This window comes from Mustela lutreola, chromosome 6, assembly GCF_030435805.1.
Source record: "Mustela lutreola isolate mMusLut2 chromosome 6, mMusLut2.pri, whole genome shotgun sequence".
Classification (NCBI taxonomy): domain Eukaryota; kingdom Metazoa; phylum Chordata; class Mammalia; order Carnivora; family Mustelidae; genus Mustela; species Mustela lutreola.
This window is the reverse complement of record NC_081295.1, coordinates 148,790,115-148,808,333: the sequence shown is the minus strand read 5'-3', so window position 1 is coordinate 148,808,333 and position 18,219 is coordinate 148,790,115. Positions and strand designations below refer to the sequence as shown.

The 18,219-nt window shown below is 45.7% G+C and overlaps 1 protein-coding gene across 5 annotated transcripts in view; it reads left to right on the top strand.

The window, feature by feature from the left end:
- The window catches only part of KIF13A (kinesin family member 13A), a 205,414-nt gene that overhangs the window by 126,405 nt on the left and 60,790 nt on the right, over positions 1 to 18,219 (top strand). For all 5 annotated transcript variants that reach the window (XM_059179425.1, XM_059179428.1, XM_059179424.1 and 2 more), the window contains exons 7-11: positions 2,217 to 2,304; positions 3,732 to 3,866; positions 4,677 to 4,789; positions 15,670 to 15,781; positions 16,161 to 16,373. In XM_059179425.1, coding sequence (XP_059035408.1) covers positions 2,217 to 2,304; positions 3,732 to 3,866; positions 4,677 to 4,789; positions 15,670 to 15,781; positions 16,161 to 16,373 — 661 coding nt within the window. The remainder of the gene's footprint in view (positions 1 to 2,216; positions 2,305 to 3,731; positions 3,867 to 4,676; positions 4,790 to 15,669; positions 15,782 to 16,160; positions 16,374 to 18,219) is intronic.

Sequence of the window (18,219 nt, the reverse complement as noted above, 5' to 3'; positions counted from 1 at the left end):
CAGGATAGGCGTCGTGTAAGAAGAAATAAAAATGACCAATAATCCCAGTACTCAGAAGTAACCATTGTTAGTACTTTGGTGCACTGTGATCCTGTGTTTCAAGTCTGTGGAGGGATGTGTGTGTTGAGGTCGTTCTCAAAATACAGTTCAGCATCCTGAATTATTTTTAAACACCTTTAGCGCCTGTATAAGTCAAGGGTATCATCATAAGATCAGAATTGTCGGAGACAAGGAAATGAACCAATCAGGGGGAAATGCTTACATTGACTTTAAAGTTATTAACTATTTGCCTATGAAAGAATATTTATAATACATGTAAGATACAAAGAATAATAAAATGGTCCTACTTACCATTTGGCTTAATAAATGGAACATGTCCAATATTTTTGAAACCCTGTCTGATTCTCTTGGATTCCATTCCATTCCCTACCCCTCCCCAAGGTAATCACAATGATGACTTTTATGTTTCTCATTATCTTCATCCTCCTTAGAGCTTACGCAGAATTTTGCACAGTTCTAAATTTTGTGTAAGGGACATCATAGTATATAAGTCCTTTGTGGACTTGCTGTTTTCCTCTTGATGATTCATTCATCCTGATGTATGAAGTAACAATGCATTCATTTTTACTGGTGTTTGGTGCTTTGTTGTATGATTTTACCCTCATCTATCTCGCCTTCTGTCACTTGCGCAGTTTCCGCTTTCTACGGCTACAGTGCTGCCCTGAGCATTCTTGCACAGTTCTCTGCATGTGCAAAAGTAGGAGTTCCTAGGGAGTACATCTGGGGTGGATCTGTGGGCAACAAGGTACTGAGTCTTTGGCTTTAGGAGGTCCTGCCAAACTGTCTTCCAAAGGACTCGTACCAGTTCATGGCGCCCCCCCCACCCCCCACAGCGTACAGGAATGCCCTGTGTTAGATAGCATCACAAGCACCTGACAGTGTGCTGGGTTCACTTTCTCTGGCTCCAGAATAGCATGCAGGAGTCTCTGGTCGTGCCTGCCGAGTGAGTAGAGTCTCAGACCCGGGTGCACCCCACTCGCTCTCTTGAAGATGGGCACTTGATCTGGCCCCGTTTAGAGTCCACGAATTGCTCAGTGTCATATTGAATTCTTCATCCATAAAGGCAGGAAAACCTCCTTTGTAGGTTTCTATGAGATTTAAGTGGGATAACTGAAAAGTTCTTAGGAGCAGTGCCACAACTTTGGGAAGAACTCGGTGATTCCGAGTTCCCTTTGTCCACCCTCGAGTGACGCCAGACATTGCTACTTGATTTGAAAGGCATTAACAGGGGCGCCTGGGTGGCTCAGTGGTTTAAGCCTCTGCCTTCAGCTCAGGTCATGATCTCAGGGTCCTGGGATCGAGCCCCACATCGGGCTCTCTGCTCTGCAGAGCCTGCTTCCCCCTCTCTCTCTGCCTGCCTCTCTGCCTACTTGTGATCTCTTTCTATCAAATAAATAAATAAAAATCTTTAAAAAAAAAAAAAAAAGAAAGGCATTAACAGCCAATGCAGTGGAAAAGGTGACACATGTAATATGCTCATAATAGATATAGATTTGCTTTTAGTCTCAGTTATCTATTGATAAGCTTTAAACCAGGTCTGTCATTCAGAAATTCAAAAAAGTCTTAAAGTCTTCATTCGCAGAGCCAAAATAGCAGTAACTGCAGACAACTGTTCTGCTCACTTTCTGTATGAAATTGTCAGCATAGAAGCAGCATAAATCATTTCAGCCTTAAAAAAGCAAGTTAAAACACTTTAATATTGTCCACTGCTTGATCAAAACTTTAAGACATGATTTGCTGAAACTGGGAGTGTGCTTATATATGAAATCGTCTTAAGGTTAAATTCAATTCTGCTTCTTTCTTTCTTTCTTTCTTCCTTTCTTTCTTTCTTTCTTTCTTTTTATCCTCCAATGTAAAAACTGAAGTTCTTCAACTAAAGCAAGCCTAGTGAGCCTACACGCGAATTCTGTGTGCTGGCTGTTTAGTTTGGGAGTAGAGAGAGAATTTTTTAAATAGTAAGTTACTTTAAATAGAAATCAGAGTATAAAAGACATTCCTCATAAGGAATGCTGTTCTCCTAATCCAAATAAAGTAGCTTTTAGAATACTTTTTGATCATTAAAAAAAATTGCAACCCTACTTTCTGAGTACCTAAAAAGAAAGAAAAGCTTTTCAGTTTGGTCTGATTCATTCATTCCTTTTTCCTTCCTCCCAAAGGAATAGACAGTCTCTTAAAGTTCGAGAGCATAAAGTTTTGGGACCATACGTAGATGGTTTATCCCAGCTGGCTGTCACTAGTTTTGAGGTAAGTGTCAATTAAAAACTGGCAATAAATCGAAACATGTAGGTAATGTTGAGCGTATTTTCATGCGAGTGCTTTCTAGCATATTGGTACCATGCACGGTCTCAGAAACCCAGTAGCAGCATGCCCCACACAGAAAGAAAGGGCTTCGACCTGCTTTGTTGTAAAGGCACGACAGTGTGGCCAGAGAGGCTCTGCAGTGTGAATTGCAAATATTTCCTTTCATGCCACCTTGTTGAAACTCTGCTCTCCAAGGTTGTTAGTGGTGTCCTTTTACAGCAACCTGGACACACACAAGCAGTGCTGGGCAATTCATTCATTCCCTTTCCGCTGACAGGGTCTCCTGTGCTCATTTCCATCACCCTTCAGTCTTCTGGTTCTGTTTTCCTGAATCGCTCCCCTCCCCACTGACTGACCCGTCTCCTTCTCCAGCTCCTTGATTTGTACACCCTCTTACATCCCGACGTGATGTTTTAGCCTGCCTTCTGCCATCACTGTTTCGGAAACCCCTAAAACAGCCCGGTCTCTGTTGCTGGAGAATCCCCACCCAAGAGTGTGCCAAGGCATCCTCTACCTGGTCGTGCTGTCCCTGGCTTGTGGCCGTCCCACCATCCCCTCAGACTGATGAAAGTTAATCTGTGAGCTAACTCTCCCCAGCCATGTAGATGAAGACTTTTTTAGTGTCGCTCAGATGAGAAACAGAATGCAGCCATCACTGGAAAAGCACCCAGATTCTGAAATGAAGGGAAAGTTCTCGGGGTCAAGGTGCTGAATCGGGGGTGTGGTTCACAGCTCAGTGCGGTCAGCTCCCTGCTCTCTCACCCTGTCACGTACTAGTAAGAGCCACCCCTGCCCTGTATCTCGCTAGATGTGGGTAAAGTTACTTGAGCTCCGTGAACGTCCATTTTCTGTGGCTAACATTAGGGGAATATTTGTTTTACAAAGTTCACACGTCTAACATTGTGTAAGAGCCCATGGGTTCCAGGCGCTCGAAGATGAATAAGCCTTCCCTGTCGCTGGAGGGTCACGATGTCGGCCTAGGGGGCACGTCAACAAGCCGTCTGTGGCTCTGCAGAGTCATTAAGCACAGGAGAGTTAGTCACATAAAGTCACCAGTGTGACTGAGTGTCTGGAGTGCTCCATGAACATTAGCTCTTTCACCCCCTAGGAAGTTGCAAAGGGTAAAAAGAGGTGCTAAACCGAGAAAGGGGACAATTGCGGGGTGGCCAGAATTGGGGGAACATTTCCTATTCTAGAAGGTGGTGAGAGGTGGAGGCTCAGCCCTTGCCCTGTGGAAGACAGTCGGGGAGGCGGTCCTTATGGAAGGGCAGTGCCGAGCGCACCCTGGGAGGTCATTACTCCGTGTACTGGTGGGCAGGACTGTGTTCCTGTGTTTGCGCTTCTAATGGGTTCCTTCTCCTCGCCTCTAGGATATTGAGTCATTGATGTCTGAGGGAAATAAGTCTCGGACGGTCGCTGCGACCAACATGAATGAGGAAAGCAGCCGCTCCCATGCTGTGTTCAACATCATAATCACACAGACACTTTATGACCTGCAGTCTGGGGTAAGAGCCCGGGGACAGCCTCCAGGGGCAGGAAAGGAACGCACACGTCCCGCAGGGCTGGAGGGCTTCGTGGTTGGATTCGGTGGCTGGGAATTTCATGCTGGCTTTGCTGCTTACTACATAAGCTACTTAAATTGTTCCACTTATGAGGTCTTCCTTTATATATAACTTAAAAAAAAAAAATTGCGTTTCTTGTGTAAACTCCATGAACAGCAGTGATGTCACCATACAGCTTTTAATATGTAGCCTTTCATCCTGAAATTCCCCTAAAAACGACTGAGTCTACCTCATCGCCATTAAGGGCTATTAGAGAGGAAACCACAACACTTTTTCAAAATAAGAGGATTTTGACCTAAATATGCAGGAATCCTCATGTGTTTCCTCAAAGGCACAGAAAATCTCTGGCTTCCTGACCTGATCCCGGAAAGCTGAGGACACATGCTCCCCAGCGACATGCAAACACTGTATTCCCGCAGCAGTTCAAAACTGGCTGTGATGGGCGCCTGGCCGGCTCAGGTGCAGACAAGCATGTGACTCTTAATCCCAGGGGTTGTGAGTTCGAGCCCTACATTGGGTGCAGAGATGACTTGAATGAATAAAAGTAAAAACTTAAATAAAAAGTAAAAACTAATAAAGTAAAAACTTAAAAAAAAAAAAATTGACCGTGACATCGCAAATCCCCATGGCTCCACCCCTGCCCTGTTGTGGGGGCAGGGCTACTCGGCTGCCCTCAGTTACAGAGCAGACGTCCGCGTAGATGTGTGCATTTGCCCTCATGTGTGCTGTTTCTCTCTTGTTCCCTGCAACCAGAACTCGGGAGAGAAGGTCAGTAAAGTCAGCCTGGTGGACTTGGCAGGTAGCGAGAGAGTGTCCAAAACAGGAGCCGCAGGAGAGCGACTCAAAGAAGGCAGCAACATTAACAAGTAAGGTGGCCGGTGGGACTTGGGGTCTCCCAGCAGCCTCACACCCAGCTTCCCAGGTGTCCGGCTGTGTCCGGGGTCGGGGGTGGGGCTTGGGGTGCCGGAAGGGAATGGGTGGTTCTGGTGGCAGGTGCGTCTGAGTCTGTAGCTTTAGTAAACAGAGTTGAAGAAAACCAACAGCCCTGTCTCTCCTGAAATGCATGAGGTTTGTGTGAAGCTACACGTTGCACCGCTGTGCGTGTCATCATCGTGTCTAGTGTGGTCTTAGGTAAAGGGCATTCACAGCCTTGTCAATCGAATCGTATCTTAAATGAACCCGAGGAGCTGCCTCTGAAAAGAAAACCTGCTTTGAGTCCCTTTGTACAGCTGATACCGCTTCAACGTCAGCGCCTGACAAAACTTAACAGTCGTCCCATAGCTGCCACGCTGAAATCTCAGGGTTTGCCTTGGGAGCCTGCGGTGTGCCCTGTGCTGTCCTAGGGGCTGGAAGAGATCAGGGTGGTGCGGGGTGTGTAGGAGTTCACCAGGCAGACAAAGGAGATGCAGGTATTCAGCACAGGCAAGTGGAGGGCTTGTTCTTTTCCATAATGTGGTACCCCAGGATGGTTCCTGCCGGGCAAGAGGGGTGTTGCTTTCCCACTCAAGAGGGAGCGGAGTGTGCATTTAAGAGTGTGCACTCCAGTCAGATTGCCAGAGTTTCATCCTTCCCTTCGCCTCTCTGTGCGTGCTTCTTCTCATCTGTAAATGGGGATCCTAGCAGTCCCTACTTTGTAGACTTGCTAGAGTCTTGCTGGGCATGTATGCCCAGGATGCACTTCGAGCAGTGCCTGGCCCGTCTTGTGTGCACTGAATCAATACTATTTGCTGTAGTTAATATTTTTATAATCTGTACAAATAGCGTAATCATCATCATTATTCCAAGTTCAGCAGAAAGTAGTTGAGTTCGTATTTGTAACATCTCTCTCTCTCTCGAGACATAATAACTTGGGTTTCATTTAGGATAGAAGGTGACAAGAAGCAGTCTATGCAGGAACCCGTTAGTGCGGCTTGCCCTTTAAAATGACGCGAGCACATTATAATTTTAGTGTGCTGAAGTTTAAAGTTAGAAGGCAAATATCACCCCCTCTATCAGCTGGACAGAGCGGCACTCACTGAAGAGACTGCTGCTTTAGGGGGTTAATCTTGCGGTCATCCTGTCTCCTGCTCTCATAACAAAGGGTTTGGCTGTATTTCATGACCAAGCACTGTAGGAGCCCAGGCTGGCACCGCAGCTCAGCGTTCCACAGTGAGCTCTAAGTGTGGGTCTGGATTTGGCTGTGGGCAGTCTGGCTTCAGAGCCCCATGGAGTACCAGCGGTGACCATGTGTTCTGTTTGCCTGCAAGAGTTCTACCTCATGCTTGGTCCTGGAGTCACGTTAGTAGCGCCCTCTTCAGTTTGGCCACTGAATTACATATGGTCCCAAACGGGAGTGCCTCCAGACCCCGTAATAACGTGATTTACATCCCCTGCAACACTCTCTCTTCCATAATGCCCTACTGAATTGAGTGGAATGCTCTTAGCATCCTGCTGTCTTTCCTTATTTATACACTGGGGTTTTCACAAATGGATCTGGATTTCCTGCTGCTAGTCAGTGAGAGCTGATCCTCATTGTGGGGGTTCTTTATAGTTATCCGAGTGCTTTCATATGCTCTGTTTCATGTAAGGCTCCTAGTAGGTATTTTTATCTCTGTTTATAGATGAGGCAACTAATGCTTGAAGACATTCAAGTAATACGAATAAAGGCTGAGCTGACATTTATTCTGTGCTGTGTGTTTGGCACTGCAGTCAATGCTAGGGATGCAAGAGAAATTCAGATATTCTTGTAGACACTATTGCCTCCCCACCGCCCCCCATATGCCCCATCCTAATTACTAAAACTTGTGCATCTGTGACCGCGCAACACAGAGAACTTGGCAGGTGTGATGAATTAAGGTTCTGAGAAGAGGAGATGATCCGGGTGAGCCTGCTGTAAGAACAAACCTCCTGTGAAGTGAAGAAGGGAGGCAGAGGGCCAGCGCCGGTCAGAGTGATGGGGGGTGAAGAAGCCTTCCCCTTCCATCCCGTGTTTGACAGTGAAGGAAGGGACCACGAGCCAAGGAACACAGGCAGCTTGTAGGAGCTGGAGCAGGCGAGGCAACAGTCCCATCTCCTCTGGCTTCTAAAAGGAGCGCTGCCCTGCGGACACCCTCGTGGCCCAGTGAGACACATACTGGACTCCCGGCCATCCAGAGCTCTGATAGCTGTGAGAGCTTTGTGTTAGGATTACTTGTCACAGCCTGAATCCTGCCCTTGAGGAGCACATAGTTTAGGACAACAGGAGGTCACTTCACTTGAAAAAATGAAAGGAAGGAGGATTTTTTTCTTTGACGAGACAACACTGGGAGATCCTGTATCAGCCAACGCTGAAGCATGGAACTGTTGTTTGTGTGACACCGTTACCCGCCTTTGGATGTCTGCTGAGTTGGCCTTGTGCTTTTCCCCAAAACAAACAAACAAACAAACAAACTGGCTCCAAGGGAACAGAGATGCCCCGGGTCCTTTTCCACTGTGCCTTAGTCCAGGGCTGTCTTCTTCACCCCACACACCTCTCTGGTCTCCCTCGGCAGGTGCCTGTGCCCCAGGAGCCCACTCTGGACCCAGCTCTCCAGCCTGTCCTCCAGCTTTTCTCTGTGGTCGTGGGGATGTAGCAACTGCATGAACAGGACATCTCGCCGTTAAGTGGTTCCCTGACATCTGCAGAGCTGTCTGGGAGACCTTCGTGGAAATTGGCCCTCTGTTCCTTACCAGCCATCCCAAAATCCAGAATGCTCTGAAAACCAAGCGCTTTTCTTTTTTTCTTCACAGCTTACATGTTGGTAGAGCCTCCCCTGAACTCTTGTGAGGCTGTCTCTATTCTTTGTCTGTGTTTATAGTTTCTGTTTACTCGAGTAGCATGGCCATTTGTAAGTTTAGCTGTAGAAATGCAAATGGATGTTACTACAGGCTGCTGTCCCAGATCTGCCCGTGGTCATGTATAATGCATGCACTGCACTTCCTGAAATTCAAAATATTCTGCATTTCCACACCCAGGTGGCCCCAAGGATTTCAGGCGAGAGGCGCGCACCTGCCCATCTTTGACCCGTGTAGCCGATGTGTGTTGAGGACTAGATGCGCATAAGAGCAAGGGGAGGGGTAGATGGGACTCTGGCCTTGGGAAGGTCCAGATCCAGTGGGGAAGGACTGAGGGGAGTCTGGCTACATTAAGCGCCATGGAAGCTTGCCCAGAGAGGGGCAGTGGGAACACGGGGACAGCGCAGCTGGAAGGCTCAGAGAGGGCTTCCCAGAGGAGACACTGGAATTTCTTCGTTACAGAAACTAGCTGCGTGACCTCTGGGTGCCTCTGTTTTGTCAGCTGTAAAACACGGCTGAGGAAACAGCCCTGTGAGCAAGGCGACTATGGGCATTAAATTAGTTACTATTAGTAAGTGCGCATCATGTAGTGAGCTCTGTGTCAGTGTGTACTAACCAAATAAAATAAATAGTAAATTGAAAGGGGCTGCCTGATGGCACCACAAATGGCTTTTTAAGCCGTAAATTAATGCCCCGTTGAGTGCTAAATTTAAAGAAATCTCTCACATGTGTCCTACGCTTTCTGTCGGCCCATTTGGGCTTCTCTTGATGGAACATAGTAATCCTCTTACGCAGACCGGTCAGGGACTTCACGCAGACATTAGTGTCTGCTTAATGGACTCCGAACTGAGGAGCTTCGTCTCTCCTTAAGCTCTTAAGAGCGTTAAAGCACACATTATTCCTTTATTTGGAGAGCTAAGGTGCTGCGTGGCTGCACCGCCACGGCCTGTTCTGGGAGCGGGAGGAGTAGGTCTGTAGACCATCCTCGCAGGGGAAAATAGCCGAAAACTCCATCTGTCGCTCTGCCTGTCTGCTGAGGATGGAGTGAGGAAGTCTGTCCCCGAAGCTGGAGGCCCGCGGGCTCGCTTCTCGGGGCGCTCATTCACATCATGGGATGCTCGCTGAAACCCCTGGGAATGTCCCTGAGAAAGGTTCTGTCCTTCTCAGTAATGGCCAGTTATCAAGTGCAAACAGTGCTCCTCTAATGAGTGTCATTCCTAGTCTCAGTTCCATTTCACTCACTGTGGCTGATTATTTAATGTATATTAAACATTTCCCCGAAGGGGTTCTACTCCACATTTGTTCTACAGATGCAGATATATGTTCTTTTAGGATTCTGTCCAATAACTTATGTGACAATGCAGTAAAGTATAAGCATAGTATCTCTAATGGGTCGTGTGTCTCATTCCTCCTTTTTCTCTTCTTAAGTACTTCCCAGGACTCTTAATCATGTTTTCTCAGAAATCTCACTTAAATGGATATTGCCTGCATAACCAAACGTGAACTTGTACCTGGGGAGAGTAAAAATGGCCCAATTCTGTCCATTACTCAAGGGCTGGTAGGGGTCCTTATCAATCGCAGGGTCCACATATGTGGGGGAAAATTCTGAATAAACATCTTTGCATTTAACGTGAGAGACACACAAAGAACAGAGCAAAAATCTCCTTGGGAGGCAGTGGTCACATGTTTGGGGGCACGTGGCATTGTGACTTCATGGTTTCTCAAAGCATTTTTGGGAAATCCTAGTTCCTCAAGTGGCTCTGGGCAGAAAAAGACCCTTGGACAAATAATTTTGAGCAAAGCTGCTTACAAAAGCCTCCCTTCGGAGACTCATGAATCCCATGTAACTTGAACTTACTCCCTGAACTTACTTGATGACAGAATTCTAGGTATTACGTCTACTAAAATCTGCAGAAAAAATATTCAAGAGAACTCATTTTTTGAAATGTTTGTGTATACTTGATTTCACCATGGCACTTGAAACGGAAATGAGACTGGGAATGGTACTTGTTACACTTTGCGCTTTATTGGACTTGATTGACTCGCATCGGCCACCAGAAATCAGTAGGGAGTGGGGCGAGGCCTGTTCTGCAAGGCCACAGCTTGCTTTCCTCTCCTGCCACAGGATGGGATTCTCCTTGCCCCCGGGTTGCCACACATATTCTTTGCATTTTCCCTTTACTGTTAAGAGTGGAGACTTACCGGGGAAAAGTACTAACTCAAGTCCACTAACCTCAACATCTTTCAACTTTCTTTAAAAGCAAAGGATTGCATTTTTCTGTAAGCAACAGCTGTAGTGACGACCAAAATGCTGGATTTCTTTTCCTCATTTAACAAGAAGCCCAAGGGCTGGTACAGCACCTCAAAAATGTCGTCAACGAACCTTAGTGTGTGTTCACGTCGTCCTCATGACCTCAAGATGACTCTATCATTCCAGGCATTGTAGTCTTATCTGTGTTCCACACTACAGAGGGAAAGGAAGGGCAAAGGACCACTGGCTTCTGGCTTATGTCTACGGAATATGTACCTTTTCTACCAGAACAATAGCTTTCTTGGAAGCCCCACCCGGTAATGTCACCCTGCATCTCATTGGCCAGAGAGCTGTGTTTCATGGCTTCGCAAAGCTGCAGAGGACTCTGCAAAGTGGAGTTTTTAGCCCAGCATAAGCCTCCCAGCAAAATCAGGATTTTGTTAGCAAGTAAAAAAGGCAGAGGGGATACCATTTCCCTTTTTCTCTCAAACATCCATAGAGAGTACCAAAGCCAGCATCGAATCAGTCCTTTTTAATATTTTATTTTATTTATTTGACAGAGAGATCACAAGTAGGCAGAGAGGCACGCAGAGAGAGAGGAAGAGAAGCAGGCCCCCCGCAGAGCAGAGAGCCCAACGTGGGGCTTGATCCCAGGACTTTGGGATCATGACCCGAGCTGAAGGCAGAGGTTTTAACCCACTGAGCCACCCAGATGCCCCGAATCAGTCCTTTTTAGAAAGAGACCCATGTTCTGTTCTTCAGTGTCCTTTAGACTCAGTTTTACTCAGCAGATACTGACTGACTGATTTCTGTAAGCCAGGCACAGTAATAATGGTATGATCTAGAATGGTCTCCGCTCTCAAAGCAATCAAAACCTTAAGTAGAAAGAGAGAAATACACATTTAGGTAACTCTAGCAAAGTTTAATAACTATTGCACTTACGACCTTAGACAAAGATCACTAGAAAATAGGTAAAATCATATATTTGAAAGCCATCCCGGAGAGTGTAGATAACTGACATCACATCATAGCTACTCCTGAGGGAAGGAATCTGGTGGTTAGGGTTTCAAGGGAAACTATGGAGGTTGGAGGAAGGTGTAGAAAAGGGGTGGAAAAAGTTATGACAATATTTTTCTCATTGATTGTACTTATTAGAGCTGCTTTTATTTTATTTTTGATCCTCCTAGTTTTCTTAACTTTCTTAATGTCAAATTCTCTGTTGTTATAGTAGATAGGTAGATTTTAAAAATGTCAGTGTTAAAACATGGCTCTCTGGTCATAAACGCTATCCCCTAGTCTAATCCTTCTGTCCTCCCCACTTACTCCGTGCCCACCGCCCCAACCCAGGAGCTTGCCCAAAGGTTAGCAACTGCTTTACTATCTCCACCTCCCTGAGGTTCCGGGAAGCTCTACTTTGGTAGAAGAGAAAGGTTCCTGGCACAATTTTTTCAGCCCCTCAGATGGGCAGACAGCCCCACCCTGTCCTGGAAACCTGGGAGCTGCCCATGTGCCTCCAGCACGAGAAAACAGCAGTATAGCAGGATCCATAATTTGTGATTTCGTTATATTCTTAAGCTCCCTAGGAATGAAGTTATGTTAAAATTCGCAAACCCACTGTTCAGTTTTCACACGCGGTTTTTGAGATCCTGCAAGCGCCTGCATCACTGCTCCCGGGTGGAAGGTCGCAGGGAGGGGTGGCATCATGGCTCCCTGGTCACTGGGTGACCTGGTTACCTCCCACCCACCGTGGAAGTTTCCTCACCCTGCAGGTTTATTCTCTTTGTTCCAAGGAGGCAGCAAGTTGAGACAGAGGCCTTGTTTTGAACGTGTGCACGCGATCAGGGAAAAGACTTCCACTACTGATAAGCTTCCCTCAATGGTGCAGTTACAGAACACAGCACGCAGGAAACAGAGTCACGTAACCGTGCCTGGCCAGCCCCAGAGTCACGTGATCGATCACGTCTGCCTGCCCCGCCCCTCCCCTGTGGCTCACGTGCTGGACGTGCTGACGTATTGGACGTGCTGAGGGGATGTCCTGACGCAGCGTGCACGTGGTGTCGTGAGCAGTGCCGAAGCTGTGCTGCCCTTTATCTTTTTCTCTCAAAGCCCTCATTTTAATTTTTTTGTGTCTTGCTAAGGAGTGCCAGGAACTCTCCCTTTTTACTTCTCACACTTTAGAATTAGAAAATCGGAGCGGTTGCCACCAAAGTCGGATCTTGTCTCCTCTGGGATGAAAAGTACATGACCAGCCCAGGAAGGGTTTGCATATAAAGGGCGCTGTTGACTCGAGAATCGCGGGTTACTTGTATCAACTAAATTGATTTCTGCTGTTTTTAAGTACTAAAAATGGATATAGTTTGAAGAATTGTTTTCAACTGAAAATTTTATTTCAGTAGTTGCAAAATGTGAACAATGCCCTATATTCTATAATCAGAAATGCGATTTTGCCTTAATGTTGAATTCCTATTTTCTTTTATTTCACATATATATGCCATTTTCTTTTTAAATATAATTTTATTTCATCATAAGTGTACTCTTCAGTTCCCATGCCACCAACCCCTTCCCACCTAGTGACCATCAATTTGTTCTCTAGAGTTAAGAGTTTGCTTATTGGTTTGTCTGTCTCTCTCTCTCTTTCTTTTTTTCCTTTGCGCGTCTTGTTTCCTGAATTCCACATATGAGTGAAATCATATGGTAATCAAGTCATTTCTTTGAGTTATTTTGCTTCACATTATATACTCTCTAGTTCTATCCATGATGTTGGAAAGGGCATGATTTCATTCTTTTTTATGGCCGAGTAATATTCCATTGTGTATATATTCTTTGTATCCATTTATCTGGATAAATGGGCTGGATAAATTGGGCTACTTCCATAATTTGGCTATTATAAATAATACTGTGATAAACATGGGGGTGCATGTGGATTTTGGGGATAAATATCCATTAGGGTAATTACTGGACAGTAGGACAGTTCTATTTTTAGTTTTTTGAGGAACCTCCCTTCTGTTTTCCGTAGTGGTTGCACCAGCTTGCATTCCCACCAACTCTGTGAGAGGCTTCCTTTTTCTCCACATCCACACCAATGCTTGTTTCTTGACTTTTAGCCATTCTGACAGGTGTGAGGTGATACCTCATTGTAGTGTTGATTTGCATTTCCTTGAAGATGCCTGATGTTGAGCATCTTTTCATGTGTCTGTTGGTCGTCTGTGTGTCTTCAGAGAAATGTCTTTTCATGTCTTCTGCCCATTTTTAATTGGATTATTTGTCTTTGGGTGTTGTTTTGGCTCCTTATTGGATATGTCATTTGCAACTGTCTTCTTATATTCAGTAGGTTGCCTTTTAGTTTGGTTGACTGTTTCCTTCTTCGTGCAGAAACTTTTCATTTTGATGTAGTCTGAATAATTTATTTTTGCCATTTTCTTTAAGTTTGTTACCTTCAGGAGGACTGATAGAATGATTGAACTTGAATATTTTTAAACAACTATATCGAGAAATAGTTCACATACACATCCTTTACCACTTTAAAATGTACAGTTTAGCAGCTTTATTATGTTCAGAGTGTATAACCATTGCCACAATCTCATTTGAAAACATTTTCCTCATCCCCAAAGTAAGCTTGTGTCCATGTCATTCCCCAGCCATACCACCACAACCGCTACCTTCATCTCCACAGATTTCAGCTCTTCTGGGTGTTTTGCATAAATGGCATCAATAGGTGGCTGTATTAGTTTCCTAGTGTGGTAACAGATTACAAACTGGGTGGCTGATAACAATAGAAAGTTCTGGAAGCCACAAATCCAAAATCAAGGGATTGGCCAGGTTTGTTCCTTCTTGTGGCTCAGAGGGAAAATCCGTTTCATGCCTCTCTCCTACCTTCTAGTGGTTGCTAAAGCTCCTTGACCTTCCTTGTTTTGTAGATGCATTGCTCCCATCTCTGCCTCTCTTATCACATGGCCTCCCCCCTGTTGCCTGGATGTCTTCTTCACGTGGCCTTCTTACAAGGCACCAGTCGGTAGATTACAGCCCTCCTTCAGCCACTATGATCTCATCTTAACTAATTACATCTGCAGGGACCCTCTTTTCAAATAAGAGTACATCTGAGGTTCTGGTGGACATGAATTTTGGGTAGACACTCTTCAACCCAGGACCTTGGCCTTTGGTGTTTGGCTTCTTTCACTTACCAGAATTTTTCCGGGTTTATTCATGCTGTAGGTTATATCAGAATCCTCTCTTGTGGCTGAATAATATTCCATTGTGAGGACATACCGCATTTTATTCATCCCTTCATCATTTGACGGACAGACACTTGGGTGGTTTCTACATTCTGGCTGTTGTGACTAACACTGCTATGAAAATTCATGTACACGGTTTTGTGTGGGCAAATGTTTTCATTTCCTTTGGGGGTGGATTTAACTTGTGAATCTGTCAGTTGTATTGTACATATTTATGTCACTGCAGGAATGGCTGTCATTTAAAATTCTGGCTCGTTTTCTACCCCTTGATTTTTGCCTTTGTATTTCAGTGATTTTTCAAATGACTCACCTTTAAGATTATGTTTTGTGAGAAACATGCTTTCTTTCAACTCATTTCATGGAAGTCTATTGTTAACATTAAAAAGAAAACTAGTCTTTCATGCTAAACTCTGGTTTCCTATTGAAAGAGCACTTGGCACTCAGCCGTGACACAGAAGGGTGTCCTTCATCCCTCAGTTTAACAGATCCGTTGTTTCTATGGTGCTCTTTTCTGTGGTGCAGAAAACATTCATTAAGTACCAGGGAACACTCATGAGCTTCAACCAGTGGTTCTCGGGCTCTCAGAATTACCTGGAGGGCTGGTGAAAGCACTGAGTGGTGGGTCCCACTACAAGTGTCTGAGTCGGTAGGTCTGGAGTGTGGTGGGGTCTGAGAATGTGCATTTGTAACAAGGTCCCAAGTCTTGCTGGTGCTGATGGTCCCAGCACCACGTTTTGAGAATCATGGGCCTAGGCAGCTAAATCCTTGTGTCACTTTGGGCATTGTTCAACCAGGGCTTCTTAAAATTTAATGTGCCTGTGAATCACCTGGAAATATCCTTAACTGGTTCTGACTCTGTAGGCGTGGGGAGGCTTCCAAGAGTCTTGTGTTTCTAAGTAGCTCTCAGGGGATCCCAGTGCTGCTTTGTGTAGCAGGTGTTGAAAGAGTAGCCATATGCTGTCCTCTGCTTGGGTGCGTCTTTGTTCTGTGCAATTGTAGAAACTCCACACTGAGTTGTGAAATAAGCTTGCCAGCTTTAACAGACGAGCAGAATATACCTTGTAACTTGCAGAGAAAAGTTCTCTTCAAATTACGTGGTTACAGTGGACCACAAAATGAGAGGCCCAAATGGTCCAAATTAGCCCCAAAGAATAAATGGTTCAGACTCCCAGCGTAATATTTGGAGTCCATTAGAAGTCTCTGGAGTGATTATTAAACGTGTTTCCAGGTACTGAAATGTCTGTGTCATAGGTCTTGTGTACAGGGATTTTAAATTCATTCTTTTAAATGAATGGAGTTACTTTTTTGTTTCTCTCTATCTCAGCTTCTTGACAAATTAACATACACTTGATTGTATCAACTTGAGGCCCTGTTCTGCATATTTTATACTTATTCCCTGAAATGATGATTATTTTATGGAAACAATGTGAATATTCTATAAAGCTAATTAAATTTTTTTTTCTTTCGGCAGATCCCTTACAACCTTGGGGTTGGTTATATCATCGCTGGCTGACCAGGCAGCTGGCAAGGGTAAAAACAAATTTGTGCCTTATCGAGATTCAGTCCTCACTTGGCTTCTTAAGGTAATTCATTGTTCCAGCGTTCCTTTCCAACGAAAACTTGCCAGTTTCAGAGCTGGCAGCGGAAAGGTGTGTGCAGAGCTAGCCAAATACGCAGCCCCCCCCGACAACGCTTGCTCCTCATTCCTGGGAATGCAGAGTGAAAATGTGCCTCTCTTGACCTTTTTACCCCAGTATAGTGCTGCTGCTTGACAGGCACTGTTGTTGTGACTATAGAGAAACCACACCTTCCGCATAAAATTATCTGTGAAATACAAACCCATTTCCACAACACATCTCTTTGCTCACAAAGAATCACTCATGTGTGTTTTCAGCTTTCATCTTGCGTGTTATGCACAGAATGGGGCTCGCTTCCTAAGATGCTACTGGAAATATTTTGCAGGACAATTTGGGAGGCAACAGCCAGACCTCTATGATAGCCACCATCAGCCCGGCAGCAGACAACTACGAAGAGACCCTCTCCACCTTACGATACGCAGATCGCGCCAAAAGGATCGTTAACCATGCCGTCGTGAACGAGGACCCCAACGCCAAGGTCATCCGGGAGCTGCGCGAGGAAGTAGAGAAGCTGAAGGAGCAGCTCTCGCAGGCCGAGGTAAGACCAGCCCAGGGCTGCCCATCTCCGCGCGTCCCTGGCTGGTGGTTCTGGAGCAGGGAAGGGTGTCCTTGGCCTGTGGGTTTGGGTCATCTCCATGCCATTCAGCATCTCTGTGTTGATTGGCTGCTTCTGCATGCTAAGCGCGGTGCAGACAGTGTGAGTCATACCAGGCTTCTGTCCCAGTAGCTCAGCCAGCCGCTGAGGCAGCGGACAAGTAAGATTCCGGGCTGCTGCTGGCTTGCTGTTGGCTTCAGTCGACCAGTCGGCCCTCGGCTGCAGCTCTCACCCAGCGTGAACCCGGAGGGACCAACTATTTCGTTTTTATTTTATTTTATTTTATAAAGATTTGCTTACTCATTTTAGAGAGAGAGTGAGAGTAGGGGGAGGGGCCGAGGCAGAGGGGGAGAGAGAATCTCAAGCAGACTCCCTGCTGAGCGTGGAGGCTGACACAGGGCTCCGTCCCAGGACCCTGAGATCATGACCCGAGCCGAAATCAAGAGTCAGATGCTTAACTGACTGAGCCATCCAGGCACCCCAGATGTGTTGTTTTTATTATTTTTATTTTTATTTTTTTAAGATTTTATTTATTTATTTGAGAGAGAGAGAGAGAAAGCACGAGAGGGGAGAAGGTCAGAGGGAGAAGCTGACTCCCCGAGGAGTTGGGAGCCCGATGTGGGACTTGATCCCAGAACTCCAGGATCAATGCCTGAGCCAAAGGCAGTGGCTTAACTAACTGAGCCACCCAGGTGTCCCTGTTTTTATTAACAGTGTAAATTATGCACCCATAGGCCTTACAATTTTCAGATTAGTTGATTATATATTATCTCTTCCTCAAGTCAGGGAAGACAGATAAATGTTAGGAACAATTCAGAAATCTCCTTTTTTTTTTTTTTTTAAATGTGTATCAGCTCCTGGCAGGAAACAAAATAGGTCATTTCTCATGGTTACTGTGTTTCCTTGGCTTTACTCAGCTTGAATAAACACACGCTCTTCTAAGTCACTTGCTTGTAGCAAGCTGCTGGCTGAGGCGCTCTCTTGTTTGAAATAGGTAATAAGACTGAAACGAAGGCCAGGTGCCTGGGCTTACGTTGCGTGCTGGCCCATGCCTCATTTGGGTGCGTACCTAGGGCTGCGGAGGTCACATTCCTTCATACCACCTGCTTAAAATCCTCTTTGTCAGGACAGTATTAATCTGTGGGGGGGAAAAGGTGATAGATACTATTTTTTTTTAAGATTTTTTTTATTTATTTGACAGACAGAAATCACAAGTAGACGGAGAGGCAGGCAGAGAGAGAGAGGGAAGCAGGCTCCCCGCCGAGCAGAGAGCCCGATGTGGGACTCGATCCCAGGACTCTGGGATCATGACCTGAGCCGAAGGCAGCGGCTTAACCCACTGAGCCACCCAGGCGCCCCAATAGATACTATTTTTTGAGCACTTTGTACCAGACTCTCTATCTGTCTATCACTGTATCTAGTCAAGAAAATAGTAAGAGATTGAGATAAACGGGCAGAAAGGAGTCAGAGCCAGGGATCTGAATGGTCTGTTCGTGGGTGATGGTGGAGTTGCACTGTAGCCGTTCTAGCTGTCGGCTTCTGAAGTGTCGGAAGCCTTATTGTATTGATCGTGTTCATCCCTAGGGCAGCACTGATACTGGAGGGCATTTAGCATGATGCCTGGCAGCTTTGTGAGTGCTCAGCAAATGTTGCTAGTTTCCGTTACTGTCGTGATTACAATCACTCAGTGCATCGAGCGTCATCTTTTAGGGATGCCAAGAACGGTAGCGAAACACCTGAAAAATCAAAACACGGATAAACTTTGAAGAGAGTCATGATCCTGGGAGGC